Source organism: Ciconia boyciana, chromosome 1 (genome assembly GCF_034638445.1).
Source record: "Ciconia boyciana chromosome 1, ASM3463844v1, whole genome shotgun sequence".
Lineage (NCBI taxonomy): Eukaryota > Metazoa > Chordata > Aves > Ciconiiformes > Ciconiidae > Ciconia > Ciconia boyciana.
In genome coordinates this window covers 71881426-71908000 of record NC_132934.1, presented here as the reverse complement: position 1 = coordinate 71908000, position 26575 = coordinate 71881426, and the positions used below count along the sequence as shown (strand labels likewise).

General features: G+C 41.5%; 1 protein-coding gene across 2 annotated transcripts in view; it reads left to right on the top strand.

Moving 5' to 3' along the window:
* Window positions 1-806: 806 nt before the first annotated feature.
* LMO3 (LIM domain only 3) overlaps window positions 807-26575 on the top strand; it is a 58709-nt gene continuing 32940 nt past the window's right edge. The window contains exons 1-2 of one of the 2 annotated variants that reach the window (XM_072849904.1): window positions 807-898; window positions 10396-10609. In XM_072849904.1, the coding sequence (XP_072706005.1) occupies window positions 10404-10609 (206 nt within the window). In that variant the 5' untranslated portion in view covers window positions 807-898; window positions 10396-10403. Of the gene's footprint in view, window positions 899-3848; window positions 3874-10395; window positions 10610-26575 lie in introns of those variants that run through there. The other variant, XM_072849896.1, reaches the window with a different exon arrangement.

The window sequence follows — 26575 nt, the reverse complement described above, 5'->3', positions numbered from 1 at the left end:
GTAATACCCTGTCAGCTTTAATGCATTTCATCAGTCATAATGAAAAGAAGAGCATTTTATGACCCATCTAATTATCATTACATTTTAGGGGGAAATGAATGGCATGGAGCTGAATGTTAACTATTCCATTTTATTCCTTTACACATGTGGTTTGGCATATTATTCAGTAAGTTTTTTTTTTTTTAAAGAATCCTTGATTGGTGGGGGGAGTGTAAAGAGGGGTGGAAGATGCAATTAGATCTGGGTGTTTGTTCCTTTCTCTTTCCCGCACACGCACATGCACACACATACACACACACACAAAGTGACAAAGTGGTTAATGTCTTTGCAGGTTGGTGTTGACATCGGGTATCTTATTGCCACAGTCCAAATAGAGTACTAATTACTGCGAATGATGTCACCGTAGGCAGAGGAATAATCCCATCATTTAATTAGTTGAATGATTTAAACAAAGATTTGCATAGATGCACTAATCAGTTGCCATGAATTACAGAGCAGCAGTTGCCAGCGAGGGGTAACAGATCATACAGTTGGAGGGAAAAAAAATCTCATCTCCTTGAACATAATTAATTTAATTGTCCTCATTAGCTGTACCATTTGTTTTGATTTTATTTCTCCCTTTCCCCACACATAACTTCTCCCTCCCTCTTTTCTTCTTCTCTGAGTGCATTGGTGGAGAGAGGCACACACACACTCACACTGCTGTATTTTCAGAGAGGTTGTGGCAGAGGTAGTCTATAAACAGAGGGAAGTGAGGCTCTTTCTGAGCGTATGGGTGCGTGCAGGAGAGAAGCAGGTTTCTGTCAAGTTTTGCTTTTCTCTATGTGCAGGTCAAATCAGCAGAAAGGGGCTCTGTTAGTCTGCTGCCTCTGATTGTGCTTTTCGGGTTCTTGCTCAGGTTGGTTGTGGCTGAGTTTTGTTACTGCTTAGAGGGAGGGGGGCAAGAGATTCAGGAATTGTTCATTGCACAGTATGCTTGTTCCAGGAACCTTTATATATATCCATCTATTTAAGGAAAAAAAAAGAAAAGAGAGAAGCTTACTGCTGGGGGGCGGGGGGGAACCTGTCCTAAACATATGCATTTCTGAGGTTGCTTTGATTTTTATTAGAACTGCTGGATTATATGAGGGAGGGGTGTAGATGGCAGAGCACTTCAATGCTTTTAAATCTTTCTTGGGTCTTGAAAGACTTCTATAATATGAGTGTCATTCAAATTTAGGGTATATTGTAAGCTGACATCTTTCAAAGCTTTGTGGAAATCTAGTGTGGTGCTTCTAATAGCAGACAACAGATATTCACTTTGAAGTCTGAAAACTGTATTCACAAATTCTTAATCTGGTCTTTCTCCAACTGCAGATGGCTCTTAGAGGAAGACGCTTTGGATTTTTTTAACTTTATTTACAGTAGGCTAGGCTCAACATCTTTATTATAAAACACGAAGAAACAATCATCTGTGAGCGTGACTGAATATCAAAGCGTGCTGTATCTCTTCTGTGTTCACGTCTGTCTGTCTCTTGGTCAAGGGTGTCCAACACCTATAACACACCCGTGACTATTATTTTTTTACCCCCTCCACCACTAGGTAGAGAATAAGGATCTGTCTTCAGCTCCTGGGACGAGGATCCTGTAGGGGGGACACGGCTTGTCTTCCTTCAGCGTTCAGCTTCAGAAGTGCAGCGAGGGGGGTGGCATGGGGCAAGCGGTGCCCGGCGAGCGGCGGGGCCGGGGGCCGGGGCCGGGGGCGCGCTGCCGGCGGCGGGCGGCCGGGGACCGCGCCGAGGAGCGGGAAACTTTCACGCTGGAGTTTCCACTCCTTACTGAGCAGCTCAGATCTAGCACGGAGAGAGGCAGCGTTTTCACCTTCAGGGATTTTTCTCATTACTCATTAATAGAGAGATATGTATCTTGCCACTTTTTCTCTTATTTTTTCGCGTAGGCAACTTATTGTTTTGTTTAAGCAAAGTAATTTGGGAGGAGTGATGGGGGGGGAGGGGGGAACGCTGCCCTGTTTCCCCGGGTCCGTTTCTAGAGACTCTCTGGGAAGGTGATCCTGAGCCGCTTCAGTAGAGGTCACTTGTGTGTGCGTGTGTGTGTGTGTGTCCCTGGTGTTTGTGTCTAGCATATGCATGTGGTTTTGCTGACTGCACTTGCAGGCTTGTAAATTTTCACCATGGGAAATTACCAACAAAGCCCAATCTGTCTCCTGGCTGCTTTGCACTTTCCGAGGGCGGCTGTACTTGAGCGAGCTGCAGAACGAGAGAGAAAGAGAGAGGGAGAGAGAGAAAGGGGGAGTGGGGAGGGGGGAGAGGGAGAGGAAGGGTGGGTGGAGGGGGAGAGAGGTAAATAGCCTTAAATCGGAAGGGAGCTGCTTCTCTGTGGTCTTCCACAAGAGCTGCCTGGGCTCTGCTGGCTCAGTAATAACTGAGTGACCTTTTCTTTTGCTGTATTATGTCTGGCTGGTAAGGGATTGCATTTTGCAGCTGATAAAGCCCTGACTTCATTCAACTCGGCTCCTCACACGCTGCTTTAGGTAAGTTGTCTTCAGCCAGGACGGAGACAGACAGCCTTGGACTGCAAGATACTAAAAGGAGGACACCTGTAGCTCGGATGCGGTCAACACAATTACTTGGCGGATCCTTGAGGACCTCATTATTTTAAACTTAAAGAATAGCGATCTCCCTCCCCATCTCTCCCACCCCCTCTTTATTTTTTTTCCCCAAACAATGCTTCTTTTTGACCTTTTCCAAGGAGAAGAGCTACAAAGCAGCCACTGTGCTTATTGAACTGCCTCCCCTGTATCGCTTAATTGAGAAGGTAAGTGAGGCAACTGTGTACATAAGCTTTGGGTCATTTGTGTATATGTGTCTGCATCACTCTCCCTCTCCGTCTCCCTCTCTGAGTCATAAGCCGGGGCTGCAATACACACACACACACATCTCCGCACTGCAACTTTCACTCAAGCTGCAGCTCTGCTGAGACTGTTTTGTTTAAATCATGTGAGGCTTCATTATTTTTATGATGAGACATGAAATACATGCAAGCGGAGGATGCTGAGCGAAACCCATCCAACTGTATGTCTCGAGAAATAGCAGTCAAAGTTAACAATGAATTGCAGCACCACCACCACTCCCCCCCCCTCCGTTATTATTGTTATTATTATTCTTGCTTCTTCCAGAGCTTCTCGAAACGTGCTCTCAATTATCAAGGGAGTCGGTTAATTTCCCACTCCCCGGCTTTAATCCACAAGCCTCCCCGTACAGCAGTTTAATTTGCAACTGGTTCGGTGCAGGCTTAACCCTTTGGGCAGAGCGGAGGCAGGAGCGCGGCTGCTGCCGGGGTGGGGAGCCCCGGCGGGGGCAGAGCGGGCCGGGGGCGGCAGGGACGCGCCGGGCGCACACGGGCTGCCGGGTCCGGGCTCACGCAGCCTCTCTTGGACCGGCGTGAGAGACGGACAGCCAGGCTGGCGTTATGAAACAGTACTTCTGTCTACGATCCTTTCTTTTTTCCCCCCCCCCCCTTCTCCCTTCATACCGAGCACGATATGGTATGCTAACGCCGCATGTGACAGTTTAATCAAACCCATTTGTTACAACAAAGCTAAGAGACCACTGGGATTATAGGCTTACGGGCAGAGTTAGGGAGCATGTGGCTTTGTCGCTCGCCATCGCCGTGCGCGGCCGGCGGCTCGGGGTGTGCCGCCCCCCCGCCGCCCCCCGCCTCCGCGCCCGCCGGGCTGCGGCGCGCCGCGCTCCCGCTCACTTGACCCCAGCCGGGGAAGCACTTGCGACTTTTGCCGGGATTTGGTGCTTCAATGAGAAGGAGCTCTCCAGGCGCCCGTAAATCAACTCATGCAGAAAAAGGAGAAAAGTTTTGGTAAGGCGGCGGTCTCCTGTCTCCGTGCGCACCGAGCAGGAGCGGTGCGCGTTAGGGTAGAGACGGGGGGGCGAGGGGGGAGGCGAGGCGAGTGTTTCTCTGGCCTCTTCGCCCCTGAACGCGTTGCCGTCGCGAGCGTCCGTGTCCGCGGGTGCTCTAAAGAGACCCCAAATACCGCTTCCTAGGACAGCTTTGTAGGACCGCTCTTTAAAGCAATTTATCTTGCTAGGTGTAACAAATATCGCTACACGCTTTCCCCACACCTCCCGCTCCCCTCTTCTCCGCATCGCCCCATCCCTGTGATGCTCGGAAAGGAATTAGCACAAAAGGCTTGAGCGTCTAACTCCGAAAGGGATTCTTTGTTGTAGAGTGTATGTTTCTTATTTATTTTTTTTATTTTGCATGTGAGCTGCATCAAAATTGAACTCAGTCTTGCAAATCTCTTGTTGGCCTTTGCCAAGCACTAGCACTTTGCTGCCATGGTAACTGTAATTAAACTGATAAGAGTGGAAAAATGTCAGTATCTCTGAGCCTTGCAGCTGCATTGGAGAAAAAGGGAATCAAATTGGTTCCCAGCACCACTGCTCTAAAAAAGGAGGGAGGGAGTGGGGGGGCCGGGGGGAGAGGTGGGGGGGACACGACAGGGGTAGGAACATAGCTAAGCAGCTCCCGTCCCTGCGATCTGGGTACATCTATTTGCTGCGTTGTCCCTTAGGGGGCTACAGCCTGCAGGGATGCTCTGGGCCAGTGAACAGAGAGAAACAAGCTTTTAGGCCCAATCTAGCTTTCAAAAAGAGAAGGGGAAAGAAGAGGAGAAATCTTTTGTTTGGTGTCTCTTGGCAGTCGACTAGCCATGTTGGCCAAATTCTTTTAATCTGTATCACTGCTCCCAGCTGTGGGACTGCATTCCCATTTTTAGGTTTTACCTAACCCCTTCTCTCTTCCCCCCCGCCCCGCTTTCCAACCCACCTCCTTTATTAAAAAAAAAAAAATCAAAAATAATAAAGAAAAAAATCAGATTTCTCTGTAGAAGAAGGGGCAGGAGGTGAAGTTTAGTTATATACCATGGAAAATTAACTCAAAAGTATACAGAAGAGACTATATTCAGAGTACTAAAATGCTTACTTTCATTTAAAAAAAAAAACCTGAGTGTTATGGAGTTGCGGTTACTTTGTTGTGTTAACTACAGAAGCTGAGACTGTGCGGATGAATGGCACAGAACAAGAGAGCATAATGGAGGCAATCAACCGTTAGGCTGCTTCACAATGCAATCCAGGCAATTAAAAGCTCACCAGAGTTTAAATGAAATGGTTCTACTTATTTCTGTGCACCACACTGCACAGGCTATTATTTATGTCTCTTTTTTTAATTATGATTTCCCTTAAACTGTCAAATAACTTAGAATAGCAGGGTCTCGGAGGCAATAAGAATTTTCCACAGAACAATTTACATGCCAATCTAAAACTAGTTACGACTCCTGATGTGCTACATGCGAGTTCTGAAATGTTTCTTAGCTTCTGAAACCTTAACTTTTTTTTTTTAAGTCCGTGTGTGTATTGTCCTGAATAATTGGAGCTCTGAATGCTTTTAGGATGAAGCTACAAAGTGGGAAAGCATCGGAAAAGTATTCTTTTTATCTTCTACTAGATCTCTAACTCTCTTGTTGACTGCATATTGTCTGTCAGTTTGCTGTCTTTTAAAGACCAGGGCACTGATACCTAATTTGCTCCGAACTGATTTTTTTTTTTTTTTTTGAAGTAGAGGCAAGTTTTCCCTTTCTTGCTGTACATTCTACTGTCCTTGGTAAGAACCGTGTTGTGCCTCCACAAAGGAGGGGGGGAGAGTGGTCTTTAAAAGTTTTTTAAGTGATCCGGTGCATAATAATATCCAACTCTTCCTCCCTTAACATGCCTTTCAAAGACTGTCTGTACCACAAACCAGAAACTGAGTTCTGAGGGTCTTGTGCCGCACTCAGCACCATCAGGGACCAATCCTGCTTACAGATGCTACTACATCACTAACAAAATACAGTTCATTATGTCAAATCTTTATTCCCTTTGATTTTTGAGAAGGGTGATGACTGGAGTGAAATGGATTTTTGTTTCTCTGCCTTCCTCCAGGAGCCTAATTTAGCTTTTGCCAGCAATTTTTCCTCTTTATCCTGAAATTCATAGTTACAAATTGGTGTTTCATCACAAGGTAATAACAATAACCAGGGACGGGAATCAGTTGCATCAAAGTTACTTTGGGAGACCAAGGGAAATCCAAAAACCTGTAAATCAGGTTATGAAGTTTTCCCTTCAAAAATCCTAAAGGTGGTGGATGGTGATTAAGAAGTCTCATTCCTGACACAGCTCTGCAGTTTATGTGCAGTATCTTGGGGACTGGGGGTGGAAGGAGGGAGAGAATGGAGGGAAGGATAGAGGAAGCCCTTGAAAGCATATTGGGGTGAAATAAAAAGGGTTTGTTTGACAGTGACAGACTAGGAACTAAAATCTCTCAGTTCTGAGAACAGATCTGCTCTGTGATGCAGAGCATGGGTAGGACTCTGCAGAACTGAAGGGAAAGCAGGGTTTAATTTTTTTTTTTAACTGCATAGGTGTAGCACTTACGGAATTGTATGGTTTTTTTGGAAGTGCTCCATAAGCTCTGCCTTCCTGGGGGAGGGGGAGAGGAGGGCAGCCAGGCAGCAGTGCTGTGTGCTGCTACCTGATATTTCAGCGGCGAGCAGTTTGGATGGTTTTGTGGGTGCTGTCAGCCTCTGAAAGGGTCTTTCCTGTGTCCTAAGAAATAAATGGGTACTTAAACCGCAGCCTGTGAAAAGCTGGCTGACAGTAAGCTGCAGGTATTCTTAATTTGGCAATAAGAGAGAGCTAAAAATACATGAGCTTGTATCTGAAAAGTATAACTGCATTGGAGATCTTATGGGAACATTAAAGGGAAGAGAGATGGTCTGTGAGGTGATCTGAATTGAGGTGGCTCGCTCATACTATACAGAAAAAAAGTAATCAAATGTTCTGTTTTCAAAATCAAGTGATTTAATCCAGGGCATGTGAAGAAAAGGGCATGTGCAAAGAATTTGGAGATATGTAGAACACTTACTGGAGTGCTGGTTTGTGCTTTGTTTTGTTTAGATCCATTCTACACTTCGAAAAGAGAGTAACTTTTTTTTATAATGAAGTAGTAGTTTGGGGATTATTTTTTTTTTTTATCTTTCATTAAAATAGAAGCAGCTTCATCTCAAGTAAAGTGCGAAAAGATCAGATCTATCTGAGGAGAAAAGCATTCCTTCCCTCCAAACGCTGCTGCAGATTGAATCCCTAATCTGAAGATGCTGCCAGTGGGATGTCAGCAGCACCTTCTCTTTCAGCCTCAGGAAAATAGACATGCAGGGTTGCTAACACTACTATCATAAGGCGTCTGCCCCTTTTCACTCCTCTCTACAAAGAGGGTTTGGGCTAACCAACATGAATGACAGTGCTCTGTCTACTTTCCTCATGTAGCAAATGTCTCAAAAACTGTGCAGGGGTATGTGCAAGACTGTGCAAGCTGTGGTTTTATTTGTAATACAATAACCTCATGTTCGCAGCATACACCTAAGGAATTATCAGGCTTGATTATTACAATTTGCTCAGATATTCACTTGGTTAGCCGTGTTTTTGTGGCACCTTGTTCCCTTCAGACAGCGCAGGACAGTAGATCAGCCTGGATCAGAGACTGTCAGCCTCTGCTCTCTAACCCGCTTCCTTATCAGGCGACAAAATTTTTTACATTAAGATTTTTTTCTTTAAAGCCTTTAACTGTGTTAGCTCCTAGTTTATCCTGGTTTCCCTCGAGCTAAAGATTAAAGTCCTAGAACAGCCCTTCATGCTTCTGAACTTTTTTACTGAGTTTCAAGAAGTTGATACAAACTGTGGCCAATTTTATGCATTTGTCCTCCATGTGGCCGAAGAGAGGGTCTGGGGATAAGCATGTTGTTGGCACTTACCAGGTATTTATACTCTACTGTGATATGCAACTTTACAGATTAAGGCTTTTTGACCAAGTGAAGGCATTAGAGATCCAGCAGGACTTCCCTTTACAGTCCAGTATAGGTTCTTTACCAAAGATCTCTATTTTCACTGCTTTTAGTCATTTATTTGTAGCCATGTTATTTTGCTGCTTCACGTATGTACCCTGGATTCAGGGGAGTCAGTTGGCAATTGAAAATACTGTAAAGGCTCAGCCTTTGTCTCATGGTGCTTGCTCAGGATGAGAAGTGCGTTCGTTCCCAGATCTGCCATAGACTTCCTGTGGAGCCCTGCGCAGGTCGCTGGATCTCATCCTCCTCCCTGTGAATGAGAAACAGATCTTACGAGTCTGTAAGTGGTGTAGGAGCTATGAGAGTAGCATTGATTGGGGAGTAATGGGAAAGCAGCAATGCCATTTTTTATACTTATTGATAGAAAAATACAGACCTTACACTTTTGTTATGAGCTTTAGATGGTATGCAGCAGTACTGCTGTGGTACTTTGGGGTGCCCACAAGGAGAACTGTCTGCATATCACTGGACAGCTAATTTAACAGACAAATACATCGCTCCAAAATGCATAATAGAGTGTGTTGCGAAGAGGGGAGCAGGGCTGTTGTGGTCATATGTCACAATCAGAATTACTATTTCTAATTCAGTGATCAGCTTTGCAGGTGAAACTTGGGAGTTCAGCTTGGTAACCCTGGAAAGCCACTTAACTAGCTTTACAGTCACTGCGGTCCACATAAATTCAATGTGTTCCATGTACACATATGCGTACAGATCCCTGGGACGCCTCAGCCAGCGTAGCATTTAGCCTCTTGTCTTTGTAGTGCTAATATCCATCAAGGCACACTGTACCATTGCTTCAAGGATTATACTCATTTTTGTGTTTTCCTTATGAGAGCTGTTAAAAAAACCCCAAAACCAACAAAAACCCAAACCCCTGCTTGTTCACCTTCTAGCTCCCTAAGCCTGCCTGTCTGTAGTGGTGTGTTACAGCACCAACCGAGATCATCTGATAGGAGCTGGGACTGTAAAGCTTTCTTAACAGTAGGTAGTAGAGCATTCTTGATGAGGAGCTCTTGAATTTGCTTTTCTTTGTTACAAGACTCTATTTGACCTTTCCCAGTCTCTGCGTGATAACAGGGTGCCATACCCTGAATTTTGGGGTAGGATTTGCTTGTTAGCAACAGCATTCATTCCCCAGTCTTCACAAATTCTCATTGTACTATTCAGACGCACTCTCATGAGTAGCATTTTTTTTTAAGTTACGTCTCTGATTGGCTTTAAAACAGTGAGATAACCTAATAATCAAACTGCATGTCAGTTCTCTCGTTCTTTCTGGTGCCTGTTTGATGTCCAACAACGCATCCGCAGGGTTACGATTTTGCTTATTCTAAGAAATGACTTTCAGAGAATTGGTCTGATTGTAATGGGACGGCAGTTCATGTGATTAACCAAGAGAGATCAGTCTGTAAGCACTTTGGGGCAGTGACCTTCTCTCCCCGTTTACTGTAAAACTGAGGGCAATCGATTTTTGTATGGATCTGTGGAAGCTGGTTGCGGTGCTCTGCGTACCATCGCTCAACTGTGTTCCACTTTTACCAGTTCCCTTCCTTAAACAGTGGTTCAGGCGTTTGAATTGTTATTTAAAAGCTCTCTGCTACTACATCAAAAGGTATATGTACTTAATGGACGCTACTGTACTCCTTGTCCTAAACTAGCTGTTGGCTAAAATTGGGATTGGAAAGTGGGGCAGAGTTTTTTTTTATGGTTTTGTTTTGTGGGGTTTTTTTTTTTCCTTGACAGACTAGCAACTCTCCTACCTTCTGCAGATTATTTAAAATCTGATTTTTCAGAAGGTCCTTATACTGCAGGTTGTAACTAGAGATGCTGGTACTGAAGTCTCTGGAAATCTGATTGCTTCATTCACGTGTCTAAGAAGAATTAAATCTTAAAAAACAAAACAGCCCTTGGCAGCACCAAAATGTCTATGTCAAACCTCCCTGAAACTCTGGCCCTGTGCCTCTAATAGCTTCAGTCTTTTCTTCTTTAGAATCTAGAGTGCTTTTATATTTCATAAAGGTAGTGCAAATAGGTCCAAATATGTAGATTTAGCTATGTTTGCCATCATAGATATGCTGTTTATTTAAATTTTTGGTTGCAAAATATTGGCTACTTTGGGCAAAAGTGGATGACTTTTCAGCTGAACTGTTTTAATTTTTCATTTTAATTTTTTAGTCCTATTTCTTTTCAGCAAAGAGACCAGGTAAAGGAGGTGTTAAAGAGAAGCTGTGGAACTTAGAGCAGTGGAAGTTTCTGCTCTCAAATTTATCTTAACATTCTTTTCAGCTTGCTGTGGACTATCTAGGTTATTTCATCCTATCTACACGATTGCCTTTTTAATGAACTGGGTGTGGGGAGAGAGGTGAGGTGGAGGAAGAAAAGGGCGAGACTTGCACTCGAGAGAATATCTATTTTCACTCTTCTCTTGTTTTGTTGTATTTCAGGTATACAAATGCTCTCAGTCCAGCCAGACACCAAGCCGAAAGGTTGTGCTGGCTGCAACCGTAAGATTAAAGACCGGTATCTTCTAAAGGCCCTGGACAAATATTGGCATGAAGACTGCCTGAAATGTGCCTGCTGTGACTGTCGCCTGGGGGAGGTGGGCTCTACCTTGTACACCAAAGCCAACCTTATCCTTTGTCGCAGAGACTATCTGAGGTAGGCCACGTCCTTCTTATGTTCACTGACAAACTTGGTAAACCTGTTCAGTCCTTCCTATGTAGTTGCTATTGCATAAGTGGTACTTGAGGGCTGCAAGGCTGAGTATATGCGGAGGATGAGAAAACAAACGCTGAAATATGGAGATAAAACTAAAATCTGAATCAAAAAGCACACATAACCAGGTCGTGCAAGTGGTTGCCAGTTTTCTGATGCTAATACCGGGGTCCTGTGCTCAGAGGAGGAAGAGAGTAAACCCCTCTGCGCTTCCCACAGCACCACGCTCCTGGGGAGCTGGTGGTCTTCTCCGAGCGGCACGGTGGTGGCCAGGTGTAGCGGCCTGAAACCGCGCGCGTGGCTTTCACCAGCTCCAGTGCAGGGTTTGAACTCTATAATTGAAGAGTGCTTCACTCATCTTCGCTTACCCATTTTCGTCCTTTTAGTTTGCCAAGCAGACGAAAGACATAGCGGACGAAAGACGAAGTTCATTTGTGGCACTGGAAGCTTTTATGAATGTTGCCTTTTAGCTGGTAGAAGCTGGACCAAGATGACCATCTGTCTTCCCTGTGCTAAACAAGCGTGTAGCTAGTAGGCTCAAATCCACTCTGGTCCTGATTTAACTTGGTGATCTGGGTGGGACACTGCATAACCTGTTGCCGCTTCTCAGCGATAACAAGTCATCACCTGATTTTCTATCTTCTTGTTTGCTTGTGGACCTACATTCTCAAAAGTATTTGAGGTATAAGTCATAGCGAAGTACTGATGAGCAGCACCAGGCTAGTTTATCTGCAGACTGTATGTGAATAAATAGGGCTACTTTGCAGGAGCTAAGCTTAATCGGGAAGTTTAGTCTCCCTAGGCTCTCAATAGTAAATAGAGAGAAAAGGCTCCTCTGGGGTGATTCAGAGCACCTATTTCCTATAGGAGCCCCTTTCCTCCATTCCCTGTAGAGGGGGCCTAATGAGACTAGCTGCTCCAGGCTAACGTGAACTTCTGGGAATACTTCCCCTGCCCCTGTAGTGAAGCCTTTACCTTTTAAAGGGACATTCAAGTCAGTAATACATTGGGGAAAAATTAAAATTCTCTTTGAACGTGTTAACTTACAAGTTCAGTTTAAGCACAGGTACCAAATAGGAGGTTCCCACGGATTGATCAGTTCCCAAGTTGTATAGCATGGGTAGGCTGGAACAGGAATCAAGGCTAAAGTGTTATTAACAACTGTTGATAATCTGGCTCTCCACGTTACAACCTGTTTTTTCTAGAGCGGAACAAAAACCTTCGCAAATGCATTGTGTGTTTGTTGAGCTGGGGCTGCAAGGCAGATCAGGGTTCTTCAGGCGTGGGCTTGGACTACTTATTGGTAAAAGTGCTCTCCTATCCATTAAAAGTCTGAACTGAACACAAGATAGTGCTGGGAATTTAGCATAGAGTCTGCGTCTTAAAGCCATTGTGTTAAAGCTGCCAAAGTAGTAGATAACAAAACCTTACTTTTAAAAACAGGCAGGGAACTATTTGAAGGGAATTGTTGTATATGAACCTAGGTCACGCATGATTTTAAAGCGTGTGTCTATAGAGAGGGGTCGGAACAGCTTCCTGGGGGAAGGTAACACTTATCCTGATTTTTAAAACCCATTTTGGGGATCTTTCTACAACAAGTGCCTGCAGGAGTGAGAAAACTCTGCTATGGCTCTTTGATCCGAGTTCCAAATTTACTGGAGACTTTGAACTCACTGAATCTCCCAAGCACTAGTGCAGCAGATCCAATGTTTTAAAATCAAATGTTTAAAATCAAAACCAAAAGTGATGTAGTAGTAGAGATATGAGCAAAGCATTTCCCCAGCACAGATGTGCGTGCGTGCACGCACGCACACACTGTTGCTCTCTGGTCTTTGAAGGTCTAACAGGAGTAAATATTTTGCTAACAGATTGTTAAAATTCATACTAAGTGATTCAGAGAAAGGAGACTGTATTTTTTATCTGTCATGACCACATTCAAAACTGGTGTTTCAGGTATTTGTTCATATGCAATATTTTGCACTGGTGAAACCAGCATACGTGAGAAATTCTGTCACCGGTTTTAAGATGTTTCTGATTTTTGTCTCTGGGTTTATCAAGTCTTAATGAAGCTGTCTTGTCATGAGCCTTTTTTTAGTGATTCTTGTGAGTGCATAGATTTAAACTTGGTATTTACACTAAACTTCAAACTGATGCACTTAAGGTAATTGCAGATAGTCATTTGCCTCATTGCATCTTATCTACTTAGTTATGCAGTGAACCTATAAAGTGATCTTTTTAATGCTAATGTAGAAACTAGTTAAATGTTCTCTAGCTTTGTAGTCAAATAAGCTTTCATATTTAGCAACCCACTTGATATGAATTTAAAGAACAAATTACTTTGTACTAATGATCAGATTAGGGTTCGATTACAGTTTCAAACTATCCTCTTAATTTTTTTTTATTATTATTTTTAACCATAAAGGGAGTCTTTGCTACATGTAAAACTGTTCTAGCTTCCTATTAATTTATGTGGTGCCCTCTAGAGGATATGTGGCTTGCACGATACTATAAAGAGTAAAATTGCTTATTAACTTGTCTTTCTGTGTTCATTATGTCTTTCAATAAGACAGCCATTCTACAGATGCTATAAGCAATAATGTAGCCAGTTTGGGTGCTGTAACATTCGTGGTTAAATTCACAAACTGTGTGATTATGTCTTTGGATACTTGAAAAGATACTTCTAGTATCTCTCATTTAGAGATGTCTGCCAAAAAACTAAACACTGCCTTGGCCCTGATGCACTCCTTGTTCTGCATTTGAGCCCCGAGATACCCACTTCGGTGAGCTTTTTATAAAGACTCTGTATCTTCAGAACTTCAAAACTTGCTTTGCTTTAGCTCTCTACTTTGGTAAAATTAGTTAATTTTACTATATTAAAACTTTTTCTCTGGGTTGGGAGGGTTGAGGGGATGGAAGAAATCTTTAATGAGGTAATGAGCTTGGAAAACACTTTGGGTGTGAGAGGCTTTACCCTGGAATCTGCTTCATGTAAGTCACTCCAGTGGTTTCAGAGGTGGCGTACGACGCCAAGGGTATTAGGGTGGCCGCAGCAGGAATGAACTGTTTTGTTAATGAGGATGAGAACTGACTTGAGTAAAGAAAGGACTCAATGTTAGAAATCACACACTCAGTGAAAATGATATGCAGAGTATAATTCCCCTGCAGGCTTCTGTCTCCTGCTTATACACTCTTGGGTTAGAAAGTGAAAACTTAATTTAAGGAACTTAGGTTTACGCCAATATTTCAAGTCCATTTACAGTAAGTGAAATATGCAAGAAGTTTTTTTTTTTTCCCCCTTTTCTTTTTCCCTCCAGAGCTGTACGGTGACATCTTAATGTATCAGCCTATCTTGCTCTGTCCTCTCTTCTGACTGGCAGCATGTCCATTTACAAGCACAGTATTCCCTTCGAAATCTGTCATTACTGCCATTAATGACCAGTCGTTATGTTAACAGCCCTTGGGCTATTAACATGTCAAACTGGTTGTTGACTGGAATGTTATTCCTTATTTAAACCACAGGTATGAGTTGTGTGAAATGTGCTTTGGTTGTGCGTTCTAGACTGCTTCTGCTCAAAACAGGAGGGAAACAGCAGCGCGTTTGCCTTTGGGGTGCCAAGGGATTTGCTTTCTGTTCCATCTGCTCATTTGATTTCTGCATATTTGTGAGGTCCTTCTACCCCGGGCAGCCTCCTAATTTCAGGTGCAACTGTGTGCAATCCCGTCTCTTAGCCTCGTGTGCAAATGGGCAGCCGCGGATATTTCCAGATGCACAGTAATGCCTGCCGCACATTTGAGATTAATATCTGGCCCCTAAAAGTATGAAATGAAAGACCGACAATTACACGTAACTCAGTTGTATTAAATAATGAGCTTCCTCGGATGCAGCAAAAATATGAAAGTACAGCTGTGCTAAGCTAGTAGCAATGTAGGTCAATCACCCTTTTCACTTAGGTTTTTAACTACGCAAACCCTGCTGAGCGACCAATGACTACAAAGTGCTGTTTCATTCCTATTTAATTTTGGCAGCATTTTACTGAAGAGCAGGCATTCATGCAGCTAAATTATCTTCACCGTTTCTGGTTTTAACTCCAGCTCCATGACACTATATGTTGGAGTGCATATCTCTTAGTAAACACAAAGAATATGTTTTCTGATTTATTTTTTTTTCAAATCCATCTCTTAACATGGAAATTGAATTAGAACTTTTATTACTTTTTGCATCATTTCCCTAGCCAGGCAAACAGATCGTAGGAAAAGGATTAACAAAACTAATATATTGGGGGGGAATTTTTGCCCTTAAACACATCTAGAACCTTATCGGGGATGGTGGGGGGGTGGTGACACAAAAGTGTATCCCCCCCACTGCCCAACCTTGGTATTGATTTTGCTCATAAATATACTGCAGACTTTAAAAGTACTACTGAATAGCTATGACAAGGAGTAGATCACTGTTCCTGAAGAAAGGGGCAGATCGTGTCAGGTTTTCTTCTTCCCCACTTGCTGGTTCGAAGACCTGAGACAAGCCAAGTTTTTAAAATACATGTGTTGCATGAGATCTTGTAAATAATGAGACGTGACTACAGAAAGTAAAGTGTTCAACCATAAGCATCGTAAAGATGCTGCCTCTGTAAAATATTTAGCTTGTGAAAGGGTGCAGACTGAAAAGAGTAGAGTTTAGGAAGCAGCCTTTTCCTGTACAACTGCTCGCACTCTAAAGGCAATTATTATTTAAAAAAATTATTATGTAGGAGTACTTAGAGAAACTGAAAATGTCTTGTGGCTTGGTACTGATTAGCAGATCCTATTTCTCTCTCGTGTCGTGGAAAGTGCACATCAAGTATTGCAAACGCCTAAGATATCAGGTCTCTTAAATGCATGCATAAATACTCTATATGGATATTTTCACAGGTAGTGGGTTATAAGGTGTTTTCAAAATGATACCTCAGTATGCTTCTTGCCCAGCTTGATTAAATAAGGGTAGATCTTTGAAGATTTAAGTACTCTGAGTTTTCAGGAATATTGAGGTATTTACAGAACTGAGGCTTAAGAGAGCTCTGCTTTCTTCACTAAAGCTTTGTAGAACTGAACCCGTATTTATGCACTAATATCCTTGTTGCAATGCATTGAAGAATTCAAGGGAGTATTAATTTGTAGCAATAGGCCCTAAAAATATTTTAAAATATATATAAAAATGGTAGGTGTAATGGTCTGCTTGTACTAATTTTGCTGTGTATGTGAGATGAATGTTATCCTAAATTTACATTAATTGTATCATTTAGCATGTCTTTTTTAAAAAAAAGCGCAATAATACTTTCTCTCCCATTAATTGCCAAGGGTTTTGAAATGCTCAAAACACCTTAACAATTCTTGAAGGGATAAGGGTGTACTACAGGGAGAGTAATGCATGTATGTGCAGTTAATCCACCCAACTTGCAAAGAATAATGTCTTTGATTTAGTCACATTCTGGCTAGTTTAGCTTGTTCTTATTTTAGTTCATCTGTGATAGCTTTTAATAAGAAACATTCAATTAAGCTGTTAAAATTGGTGTTTAAGTCATGTTGAAATGCTGTAAAATGTGTGTACTCAAGTTTGACGCTCTTCAGTAGTTCCATGTGTTTCCCCGTATCTGCTGGTATTTTTTCTTCAGAGCTGCCAAATTTTTAATAATTGTGTTATTTTTAGTGGCTTAAAATACACAGTTTAATTTCCAAGAATGTGAATGTTCCCTCTTATAAGGCTTCTTGAAAACCAGATGCTTCTCGCGTGTTGTCAAAATACCTCATTAATCCCCTGGAAACGTTCAAAGAATTTCAGGAGACTTTTCAGATGAAAGTACACTGCCTCTTAAAGCCTGTCCTACAGCTCTTCATTACCTTTCTACAGTACAGTGTATTTTGATGGAAAATTATTTCACTACAAAGATTTTGTCAATACATAGCAACTCAATAAAGCTTAATAAAAGCGGTGATTTTGGGGCAGCCTAGGTAAGTCTGCCGTGCCAGAGGATGGGATAACATTCTTGGTGAAAGAACAACAGTTCTATAGGTCTGCTTAGTATTTTCTGTGACGTGTTTTAAAAGAAATGTTTCTTGATTTCTTCCTTGCTGAATTTTTCCTCAGAAGTGACTTTGTGGCTAGCGTCTTTATGAAATATGTTTAAAATAATACCCGTATTAAAATTATTTACTTCAGGAGTAAATATTATCAACTATATTATGACATGTGATTTGGCATCCAAGGTTTAACTGGAAAGTTTCTGCATTTTTGGCCAGAAGCATATGTGAAACAATGCATCTATATATAACATTGTAGAAGAATATTTAGCTCTTATTGCCTAGCACAGAGATGCCTTTAAGAAGTTCTGATTTCTGCTACATAACTGTTCCTAAAAAAAAAAAAGAAAAAGAAAAAGAAAAAAAGAAATCAAAATTATTTAATTTGTTTGAAACTTTAATTATTTTTTTGTGGATATTTCACCCAAAACTGAAAAACAAATCTGCACTGTGTAATTAAAACAAAATTCAGTACAAAACTTTTTTTTTTATGTTGCATTTGCTATATTCTTCAAATGTTCCAGAGAATATATAGCATTCCTTCTTGATGTGATGTTTGAATAATATGTAACAATCAAAATGGACAACATTGTTACACGCTTTCAGCCCTCCTGACTCTAGGAATTGCTTTCTCTTTTAATTTCTCACTGAAGTTAAATATATTCATGGTGGATTTGGAAACCAAAATACACAGTATGCAATCCTCAAATGATTTATAAAAGAAATTGATCTTAACTATCGCTGTCCTTAAGAATCCATATTTTGGTTATGCCTTACTAAATGCATTGTTTTTTGATGGCTAACTTCCCAATGGATTCCTTAATGTGATAAAGGATGACCTTTTGAATAAGTCTAATACTCATAAGCTTACTTTTTTTTACTAGTCAAAATATTTCTTAATTTTTGAAGTTTTTCAGACACAATTATCTGAAGCAATGAGTCTACATTGTCAAAAAGCTTTACATGTTTTACACCTACTTCCCTGTAACGTAATTGTGGTATGGTTGTTTTACACCTTCCTGAAGCTGCTTCTTGCATATTCTGAATCAATTAGCCTTTGGACACTTGAGGCTCATTGTATGTGATTGGTACTTTTTTAAATGGTTATCGATATCAGTAGATTCATATTTTAAAAGAGAAAAGGCTGTTTAAGTCACCTCTAGAATGTGATGCTTTTCTAGATGTATGTATGTATGAATCTATCAAATTATCATCTTCCTGAAAAAGGATGTACCTGATCAGGCCAAAAAAAAAAGTCTGTAATGGGCTAGAAATAACTAAAACTTTGATTTAGAGAAACTACTGGTTCTGCTTTGTTCTAATATTTAGAAAGGTAATAAAACAAAAACAAACAAAAACCCTGAAACAATCCCAAAAATTCACAAAAGTAGTATCAGATCTTGACCACATACTAGTGAAAATGTAAATTGCTCAAACAGGATAAATAGTTCAGCCAAATTTGATCATTAGCAAGCCACGTATCAAAATGAAACAATATACAGCTCAGATACCCTGCGAGCTCTCCATGCTCATGTCCTCTCTGCACATTTGCTTGGTATGACACTTACGCATATATTTATGCAGAAATCATGGTGGAATTCTGCACCCCACGTTATACAGGTACTTGCAATATGATCATGGTCCCGTCTTTAAAACCAGTTAAGACAGACTTGAAATGTATGCTAATAATTAAGCATCTCGATAGCCCCATGGCAATCGGTAAGGTTAGTTGCAGGCTTAATTTAAGCATGTGCTAAAATGACATGATGGAGTGCCAGCATAGTGTATTCAAAATTCAGTCCCTCTCCCAGCTTCGCATCAGAACTGCAGCTACCAGCAACTGGAGAGTATTTAGCACCTATTTTTCAAAGAGCACAATGGCCCCAATTATGAACTGCAAAATATTTTCCTTTGAGATTAGAGTGAACCCTGTTTGTCTATTTTATAACAAAACACAACACAAGGGAACTTTTCACTAGCAGAAATTCGCTACTTTTGTAAAAGAGAAGAGCACATTCAGCTCTGGAATGATGTTCCTCGGGAAATTCTCCTGCAGGTCTTGAGTGAAGTGGCATTCTGCAGTACTGGAATTTAAGTTTTTCATCTTTTCTTTTGCAAAATGGATAATGTCTTACGTTGGCACATAGTGGATGAAAGTGAGAATTGCACAACATGCAAAGATAAAATTATTTTCGGGGGGGAGCAGAGAACGTCAGGGATTTTACTGTATCTTTTCTACATTTGGGGGAGGTGAGAGTAAGTGAATAAGTGAGAATAAGTCAAGTTATACATTTGGATATACTGTAAGTGATGATATATTGGACTAATTAGGAAGACACTATACTACACCAGGTAGCAAATGTCCCCTTGCTATTGTATCGCTGCTTTCATATCGCACCTTTGTTTTGAACAAAGCTTGAACCTTTGGACTTTATGTGCAGGAGTTATCACTATCCTCTCTTGATACTAAAATGTGCAAAATGCTCGTGAATCAAACCTGATTTTTGTCCAAGGCAAGCTTCTAAGCCATAAATATCGGCATATGCAGTCTCAGGTTCTAGCTTAGTGAACAGTATTTATTATATTGTAACCCTGCATTGAACAGTATTATTGTTCCACCATGGGACAAAATAAATGTTATTTTTATTTTATTTTATAATGTTATTTCTTTGCAGATACCTTAAAGAGAAATATGTATTAGAGAAAAGTTGATGCAAATACAGATTTAATAATTAACCCCACACACTTTAAATACATCTCTAAGAAACAGAGGAATTTATTATTACTGATCAACTTCTAAAAATAGTTCCAGTAACAATTGCTGAACTTGGCTTTGTCTTTTAGATAAATTTTTGGAAGGATTTCTAGGTAGTGATAGCTTAAATGAGTTACAGGCTACGGATTAGGGATGGTAATAACAATTGCAATCACTGTGAATTATTGTCTTAGTTCTCATCTTCTGTCACTATGGTTGCTTCTACATAAATCTTGTTTATCTGAAGTTAGGACCGTTACTTTCAGACCTACTACTCTGTCTCAAAATTTGCATTAAAAAATTAAGATTGTTTGTTTTAGTAGAAAATGTAAAAATTCAACTTCCCATAAAGAAACAAATTGTGTTTCTCTACTTTTTAATTTGTGTTAAACAAATTTTACACAGAATTCAGAAGTTTCTAGGATTTGTGATTTGGGTTTACAAAAAAAAATCCCCAAAACTTTTCAAAGAAATCTTTATAAGCCTAATGTGTCTGCCTTATGCAAAGTGTCAAGAAGGGGGAGGGCAGTCTCAATAAGGACCTGTTCTGCACTAGTTTTTGTTGGCTTCCTTATTTAATTTGTAATCTGATACATTTAAGAACACTTTATACTAAAATAACATTAACCCTAATCCTACAAATGTATACTACATGCTTGACTTGATGTACCCTGAATAATCCTATTGAAAGCTATAGGGCCTCTTAATTTAGAAACATGCCTTAGTAAAGCCAAATATTTAAAATTGGAATGGCTCTGCTTGCAAACCTATCTTGAATCGCTGTGTCCTTGGTTTTCATGTGCTATGTACTATACAGCAATTACCCCTACCCACAGCATGACATCCCTCCCTGGCCTCCTGGTCCAGGAAAAGCTCAAACCCACGCTCTGCTCCTGGCCAGGCACCTTGCTGCCGTGTCTAGGATGTCAATCAAAGTTTTGACACCTGTAACAACCTTGCCCTGTTTCTCTCTGATGGAAAGGATGGTTATTTGTATGCTAATCCTACATACCACCACCCCCAAATCAAACCTCTGGTGGATGATTTAAGAGTCTAACTCTAGGCTTGCCTCTACAACCCATTGGCAGCTCATGGGCTCTGCTCTCCACAGTTTTCCTGGGAGACAGCGAGTGGTAGGAGGTGGGACAAAACTATTTAAAAGCCCTGGGATTTTGTGTTGATGTTTGTGAATCTTGGGTTCTCAATTCACTTCCTCTTCATGCTCCAAAATTGTGCTAATGAACCTGTCCTGTGTACTTAGCAGCTTCAGGCTTCTAGAAGGATGTGTTCATTTTTATTAAGATATTAAATTCATGCATTTTTATGCTCCATATAGTATTAAAAAAAAATCCAGCGTGACATTGAATACTTATAACAGGGAGCACTAAAAAGTAAATTAAAATATATTCTTTCTGCTCAGAATTTCATTTATTAAAACAATCTTAAAACCTAGAGGAAATGCTGCAAACATTGCAGCAAATGTGCTGGTTTTAATGAGCCTGGCTGTAGTCTGAAGTTAGCCAAGAGCGCTTCCCCCAGCACCTCCTTACCTAATTCAGTCATAATGCGGTGTGAACCTCTAGTAAAAAGAGTCAGCGAGCAAAACAAAGAGAAACGACTACTTCAGGAGCACACATCCAACGATGGGTGTCTTCTGTGCTCTTCTGAGGCCTTTCATTACGATCCCTGATGTGTCCCTGTCAGGGTCCCAATTACTCTCTGTTTCCAGGTGCAGCACAGCCTGAGCATTTTCCTGTAATAGCCATAACAGCGTCGTACTTCTCCTCCCTGTTCCTTGTTTCTCTTAAGTAGGTTCTCATCTGATAATTATAGGTAAAATACACATATATATTTTATAAGAGCACATCTGAAATGCGTAGGAGAGGTGGTAGCGCCCACTCCAAGTTCTTTAACAATTTGGCCATGGAATAGTTTGAAGGTGAGCACAAGAAATACAACCTCTTCCTGCTATCGTAAGCAGCTGATTGCTTTCATCCACTTCTTTTCCCTTCTTATACAAATATATCTCTTCTACTAAAAGATCCCTGAGGTTTACTCTGCATAAATCTAGTATATATTTGCAAAATTTACTGTAATTTGTCAGATTATCAGTCTTGGTAGGAATGTACTGTGTCTGAACAAATAACTCTGGAACCAACTATCATAAGTAATCTTACTATTAATCACATAGTCTTATTATGTTGGCAGATAAACAGTTTTCCTTGTGATCTGTTGAAAAAGTAATTTCTATCTATTTTATATATGTGTGTGTATAAATATATATGTAAGGTTATTTTAGCAGACATACAGCCACTCTATAAATTTTGTCTGATGCTTTCATTTTAACCACCACAAATCCTTTTCTTCTGAAGTCCAGCTCTTTCTCCTCATAAGCTGATCCTTCCAGTTTTAAGGTGTGCTTTTTAGAAAAGTTAGTTCTTGCCACCAACTCCTACGTGCCTCCTGTTTGGCTTATTTGTGCAATACTGTCAATATTATATAAGTAGTACAGTGTTGCTTTTAGCAGAGTATCAAAAAGCTGGTATAGGGACAAGTATTCCTTTTCCACCCAAAAAAAAAAGAAGAAAAAAAATTGGAACGGGAAGGAAACAAATTTTGAAAATGATTGCAAGCATGTTTAGTTTCCCAGAAAGTCTTGCCAAAGTGGAAAGATATGATTTTTGTCAGTGTAAGCCTGGAAACCACTATCCCTGCAAGGCACTGGAGAACCAACCATCTTACCTCCCAAACGTTGAAGAACTGTTTAATGCATACTCTTAAGCACTGCTTCTTTGAATCCTTAAGCTCTAGCTGACCTCTTGTGGAATCAAATCTAACCTAGACCCGCTGTGCTTGTCTATTGAGAAAAGGCATTGAAAAGCACAGTTCCATAGCCCATGCGCTATAGTAGCTTCCAGCAGTGCCTTGCTTTCCAGACTGGGTGGTGACATCCAAAGATGGCATCTTCCTGATAGGAGGAATAGACCAGATATTACCAGTGTGTTTGCTGTCTGCCTTTTGGTTTGTCACAGGAAAAAAAAATACAAACAACCCAACATACAGCAGTTGCTGCTAATTCAGCCTCACTGCAGTGTTGCTTGTTGAAGGCACTACTGCTGATGGGTGGAGGATGCACTGCAAAGTTCTTGGGTCTGCTTCAGTGGCACGTGTCTGGTGAGCACTGTAGTCCCTTCTTCCTTCTGCTGTGTACGAGGGGCAGAAATAGGTATGGCTCTAGTTTTCATATGAAGAAGCTAGAGAAGCAAAAGGGTTAACAGCTGCACCTTTTTCTCTGCTTTCCCTGAAATTTCAGAATGCCATAGATGACAAAAACGTGACACTGGTGTAGGCGACTGTCCTTCCTCATCAGTAATATTTGGGTCGGAAAAATTATTAAATTGCAAATTTAAGAAAACTTGTCAAGAGAAGACAACATCAGTTGTCGTTAGATGGGACCCGTGCTTTCTGTTCCTAAAACTAAATGCAGTCACCAAGACAGCTGCATCTGGGCAGATCACTCTTCCGTAGACTTGCAGTCTTGCTGTCAATTTTCCATCCTCTTGTGCTCAAAGGGAACACCATCAAACTGGACAACTCCCCACTTTTTAGCGATTGGGAAAGAGTGACAGTTCGTGTGCTCCAAACTGAGCGGTTTTGCTGCAAGATTAATTCTGGAGATCCTCTGTCATTCTGGATGTGGGGTGTGTGAACAGAGGCTGCCCATTGCATGCAGAAGTTTCGGTAAGGAAGAAATCCCTGTTGGGAGTAACCCAACCTTTCTCTGTGTTCTGCATCACTGTTGCCAAACCTCCTACCCTCCCAAAATAAAGCCCACAAGAAAAAAGTCCTATCACATTCTACTAGCTCCTCCATAATAAGGATATGAAAAATATTAACAGGTGCTCACTAGAAAACAGATGAAAGCAGCACATGCAGCAAGTCAGAAGATGGCTAAATTATGGCAGCAGATGTTTGGCTCTGCCAGATTTAAAAGGTCAACACCAAAGGCAGGCTGGGAAAAAAGTTCCAGTAAAGGCTCAAGAAAGAATAAAGGCTTGAAGTCAAAGCATGTTGCTATATTTGCCCCAACATAAATGATGTCTAGTCACACACATGATATTTATATCAAATGTTTCTTCTCATGGTCCTAACTGTATTGAGCATGCTGCTGTTTCTTCCTTAATGCAATCTCCAAAGGTCAATCAAGTTAAAGAGTCAGGCTGATGAGATTAGATATTACTTTAAAAAATGACCAGAAAAAGTGTGTTTGGAGAGAGGCCTGAACATATCTCCAGTGTAATTCTGTTTGGTTTGCTCCGGGTTCCCGTATCTTTTCCTGGAAACACTGTGTGAACTGAACCAATCTACTTTAGCTTTGAGTGTGCTTTCTTGTTCTCTGGTGATAGCTGAGGTATCTGCATGTTCTTGGGGAGAGATGAGGGAGTCTTCTGGGCACAGGACAAAAATAAAATGACACATTTAAGTGCTTTTTTTAATGCTCCAGGGAGATTTTACTATCTGAATTGTGTGCAGTGAGCAGGGATTTTTCATTTCATACATCATTCACGACTTGCTGCAGTGATTCCGAAAAGTCACACAAGCTGAGTCGCTTCTTGCACCAAAGCACAGAATTTTTAGTTTGTGAGTTTTAACAATGGATGTTGGAGCTTTATTAAGGCTCACCCAAAATTTGAAGTGAGGAGGTACAGTGTCAGGTGTTAGAGAAAAGGAGCAACGTGTCTGAGGACACCGGAGGATACACAGTAATGACTATGGCAAGATCCAGCATGTTTTTTCCTTCTCTACCTTGTTCTCCCATTGCTATTAGCTTGATGCACAGGGAACGTGAGCAGGTCCCCAGCTTTGTCTTCAATCTCCATACTAAATTCTTGTGGTAAAACTAGCCAAGGACTTTGTTTTACATTAGGCTGTTGTGCTGATACAGAGCTGTGAGCGGTGTGTGAAGTTTGCTTCTGTTTTAACCCTTGTATGCATTTATTTAGGATTATTCAACACCTTTTCCAGCAGTTGTGAAGTGTCTGGGATGATATACTAAAGGTGAAGTGATTTAAATCTAGCTTTATGAGTATTTTTCATCTGCTTTAGAGGCTTTGTAGCAAATGCATGAACTCACGGTAGTAAAAAACAGTGGGTGGGGGGAAAAGCTTTTCTATCAACGTCACCTACAAATGCTGAAGTTAAGACTGGCCTTCTGTGTCTGTCAGCAGAGTTGAAGTGAATGGATACACAAGACTCTGGAGGAGTGGGTGAGCATCTTGTTTTATAGAGTTACATAGCAGTTACCATCCGTGTGCCCACCCTGGGCTTTCTGGCTTTTTCTGTAGTCTCAAGAAAGCAAGCAACCTAATTACCTGGCAGCCCTTACAGATCAGCTGTGTTAAAGGCAGAGTTGTTACTGATGCCCTGAGATTGCGTTCTTTAGAAATGAAGGAATGCAAATGGGTGAGATTATTACCTTCTTTTTTTTTCTTTTTTTAATGACGGAGGGGGCTACATTCCGGTGTTGAGAGACTCTTCCTGGACAGCATAGCACACATCCTCCAAAGGCGGGCTAACACAGAAGGAGGCAAGCCTTCTGCAGGAGGCAGGCCAACCACCCCCTGTTCAAGGAGGTGCCCTTTCAAGGCAAAGGGGGAAGCTAGATACAGTCTCAGCACCCCTGGTAGGATCACCCTGGATAAATACAATGGGCTTTCATCAATTTTTTTTTTTTTTTTTGCGCAGAGAGCAGAGCAGCTAAACGGTCCCCTTCATATTGTGAGGGGGTGGGAGAGGTCAGGCTGCAGAGCTGACAGGTAATGGTCATGACGGGCAAAGACGTGATCTGCACCCGAAAGGCTCTGGGCAGTAGCTCTCTGAGCAATGCTGGTTGATGTGACAGCGCACCAGATTCTCCTTCGGCCCCTGCAGTGCTTTTTTCTGATGGTGTCTTGTAACCCTGTACTGCTCTGCTCTGTGTCCTTTCTGTTCATTCCCAGCCTAGGTTTTCCAGTTATACAGCTCCTTCCTGGCAGGGTGAGGGAAGCCCTGGTGGGAACCTCCCCAGAGAGGTCCTACTGGAGGCTAGACAGACTATTCAGGAAAGCGTTAAAAGGCCAGCAATTGTGATCCTATCCAGTGCCAAAATTTCAACCTAAGATTCTTGAAGTTATTTTTGTACTCTTACAGCCCTGCGCTGCTTCAGCTGCCAAAGGAGCTCAGCATAATGTTGACAGGTCTATCCAGAACATCTGCTGTGAACCTTCCTTTGGTTCCGCCAAAGCAGAGTTTGTAGGATGGGCCGTTGGAAGGGAGTTTATGGTCGCGTTCCCCATTCTCATGGCAGTTCCCCCTCGGTTGGATGCAGGGCCTGCAGAGCCCATTTATCCTGTTCCATCCCCTTCATCTGGCACTCGGCACCTACAGGAGGGCAGGAATCTGAAAACGCTTTGTTATGACAGAGATCTCCAGATCTTGTAGCAGATGTTGCTGGTGAGAAGCAATTTTGTTCCAGCCAAACCTTCTTCAGCTCCGCCGAGGAGATGCATAGAGAATCTCATAAGGCTACAGGCTTTGGCAAGGAAACTCAGCATTTACCAATGCCAGATACTCTCTATATTTCTTTTTGAAGGCTATGTAGAGCAAATGATCTCTTCTCTGTCTCTGTGAAACAGCTGTAAATTTCTCTTCCTTTAAAACCCCCGCCCATTAAACAACCCTGACAACAGCCAACAGTTATCAGATGCAAAATGAACTATGTACCTAGGATAAAGAGTTGTGTATCTGCCTCTCCTGATCGATCCACTGGACATTTTGTATGCCAGCGCTTTAATTTAAAATATTCCCAGGAAGTAGAAATTCCTGGTAATTTCCGTAACAGCCTTTTAAGAAGTCTTGTCACCTTTTAAAAAGGTATTTGCTTCCCCTTTTCTCCCTGTCCCTCCCCAGCTCCATCCGTTGTTTGCTTTAACGTTATCCTCTGTATACAGACTGCTGCTTTACCCTGTGCTGCAGTCCTCTGTGCTTTGGGCCCAGAAGATCTAACCAAGATATTTTCAGCTTACTTTAAATCAGTGTTTGTGATAATCCCTTTCCAATAA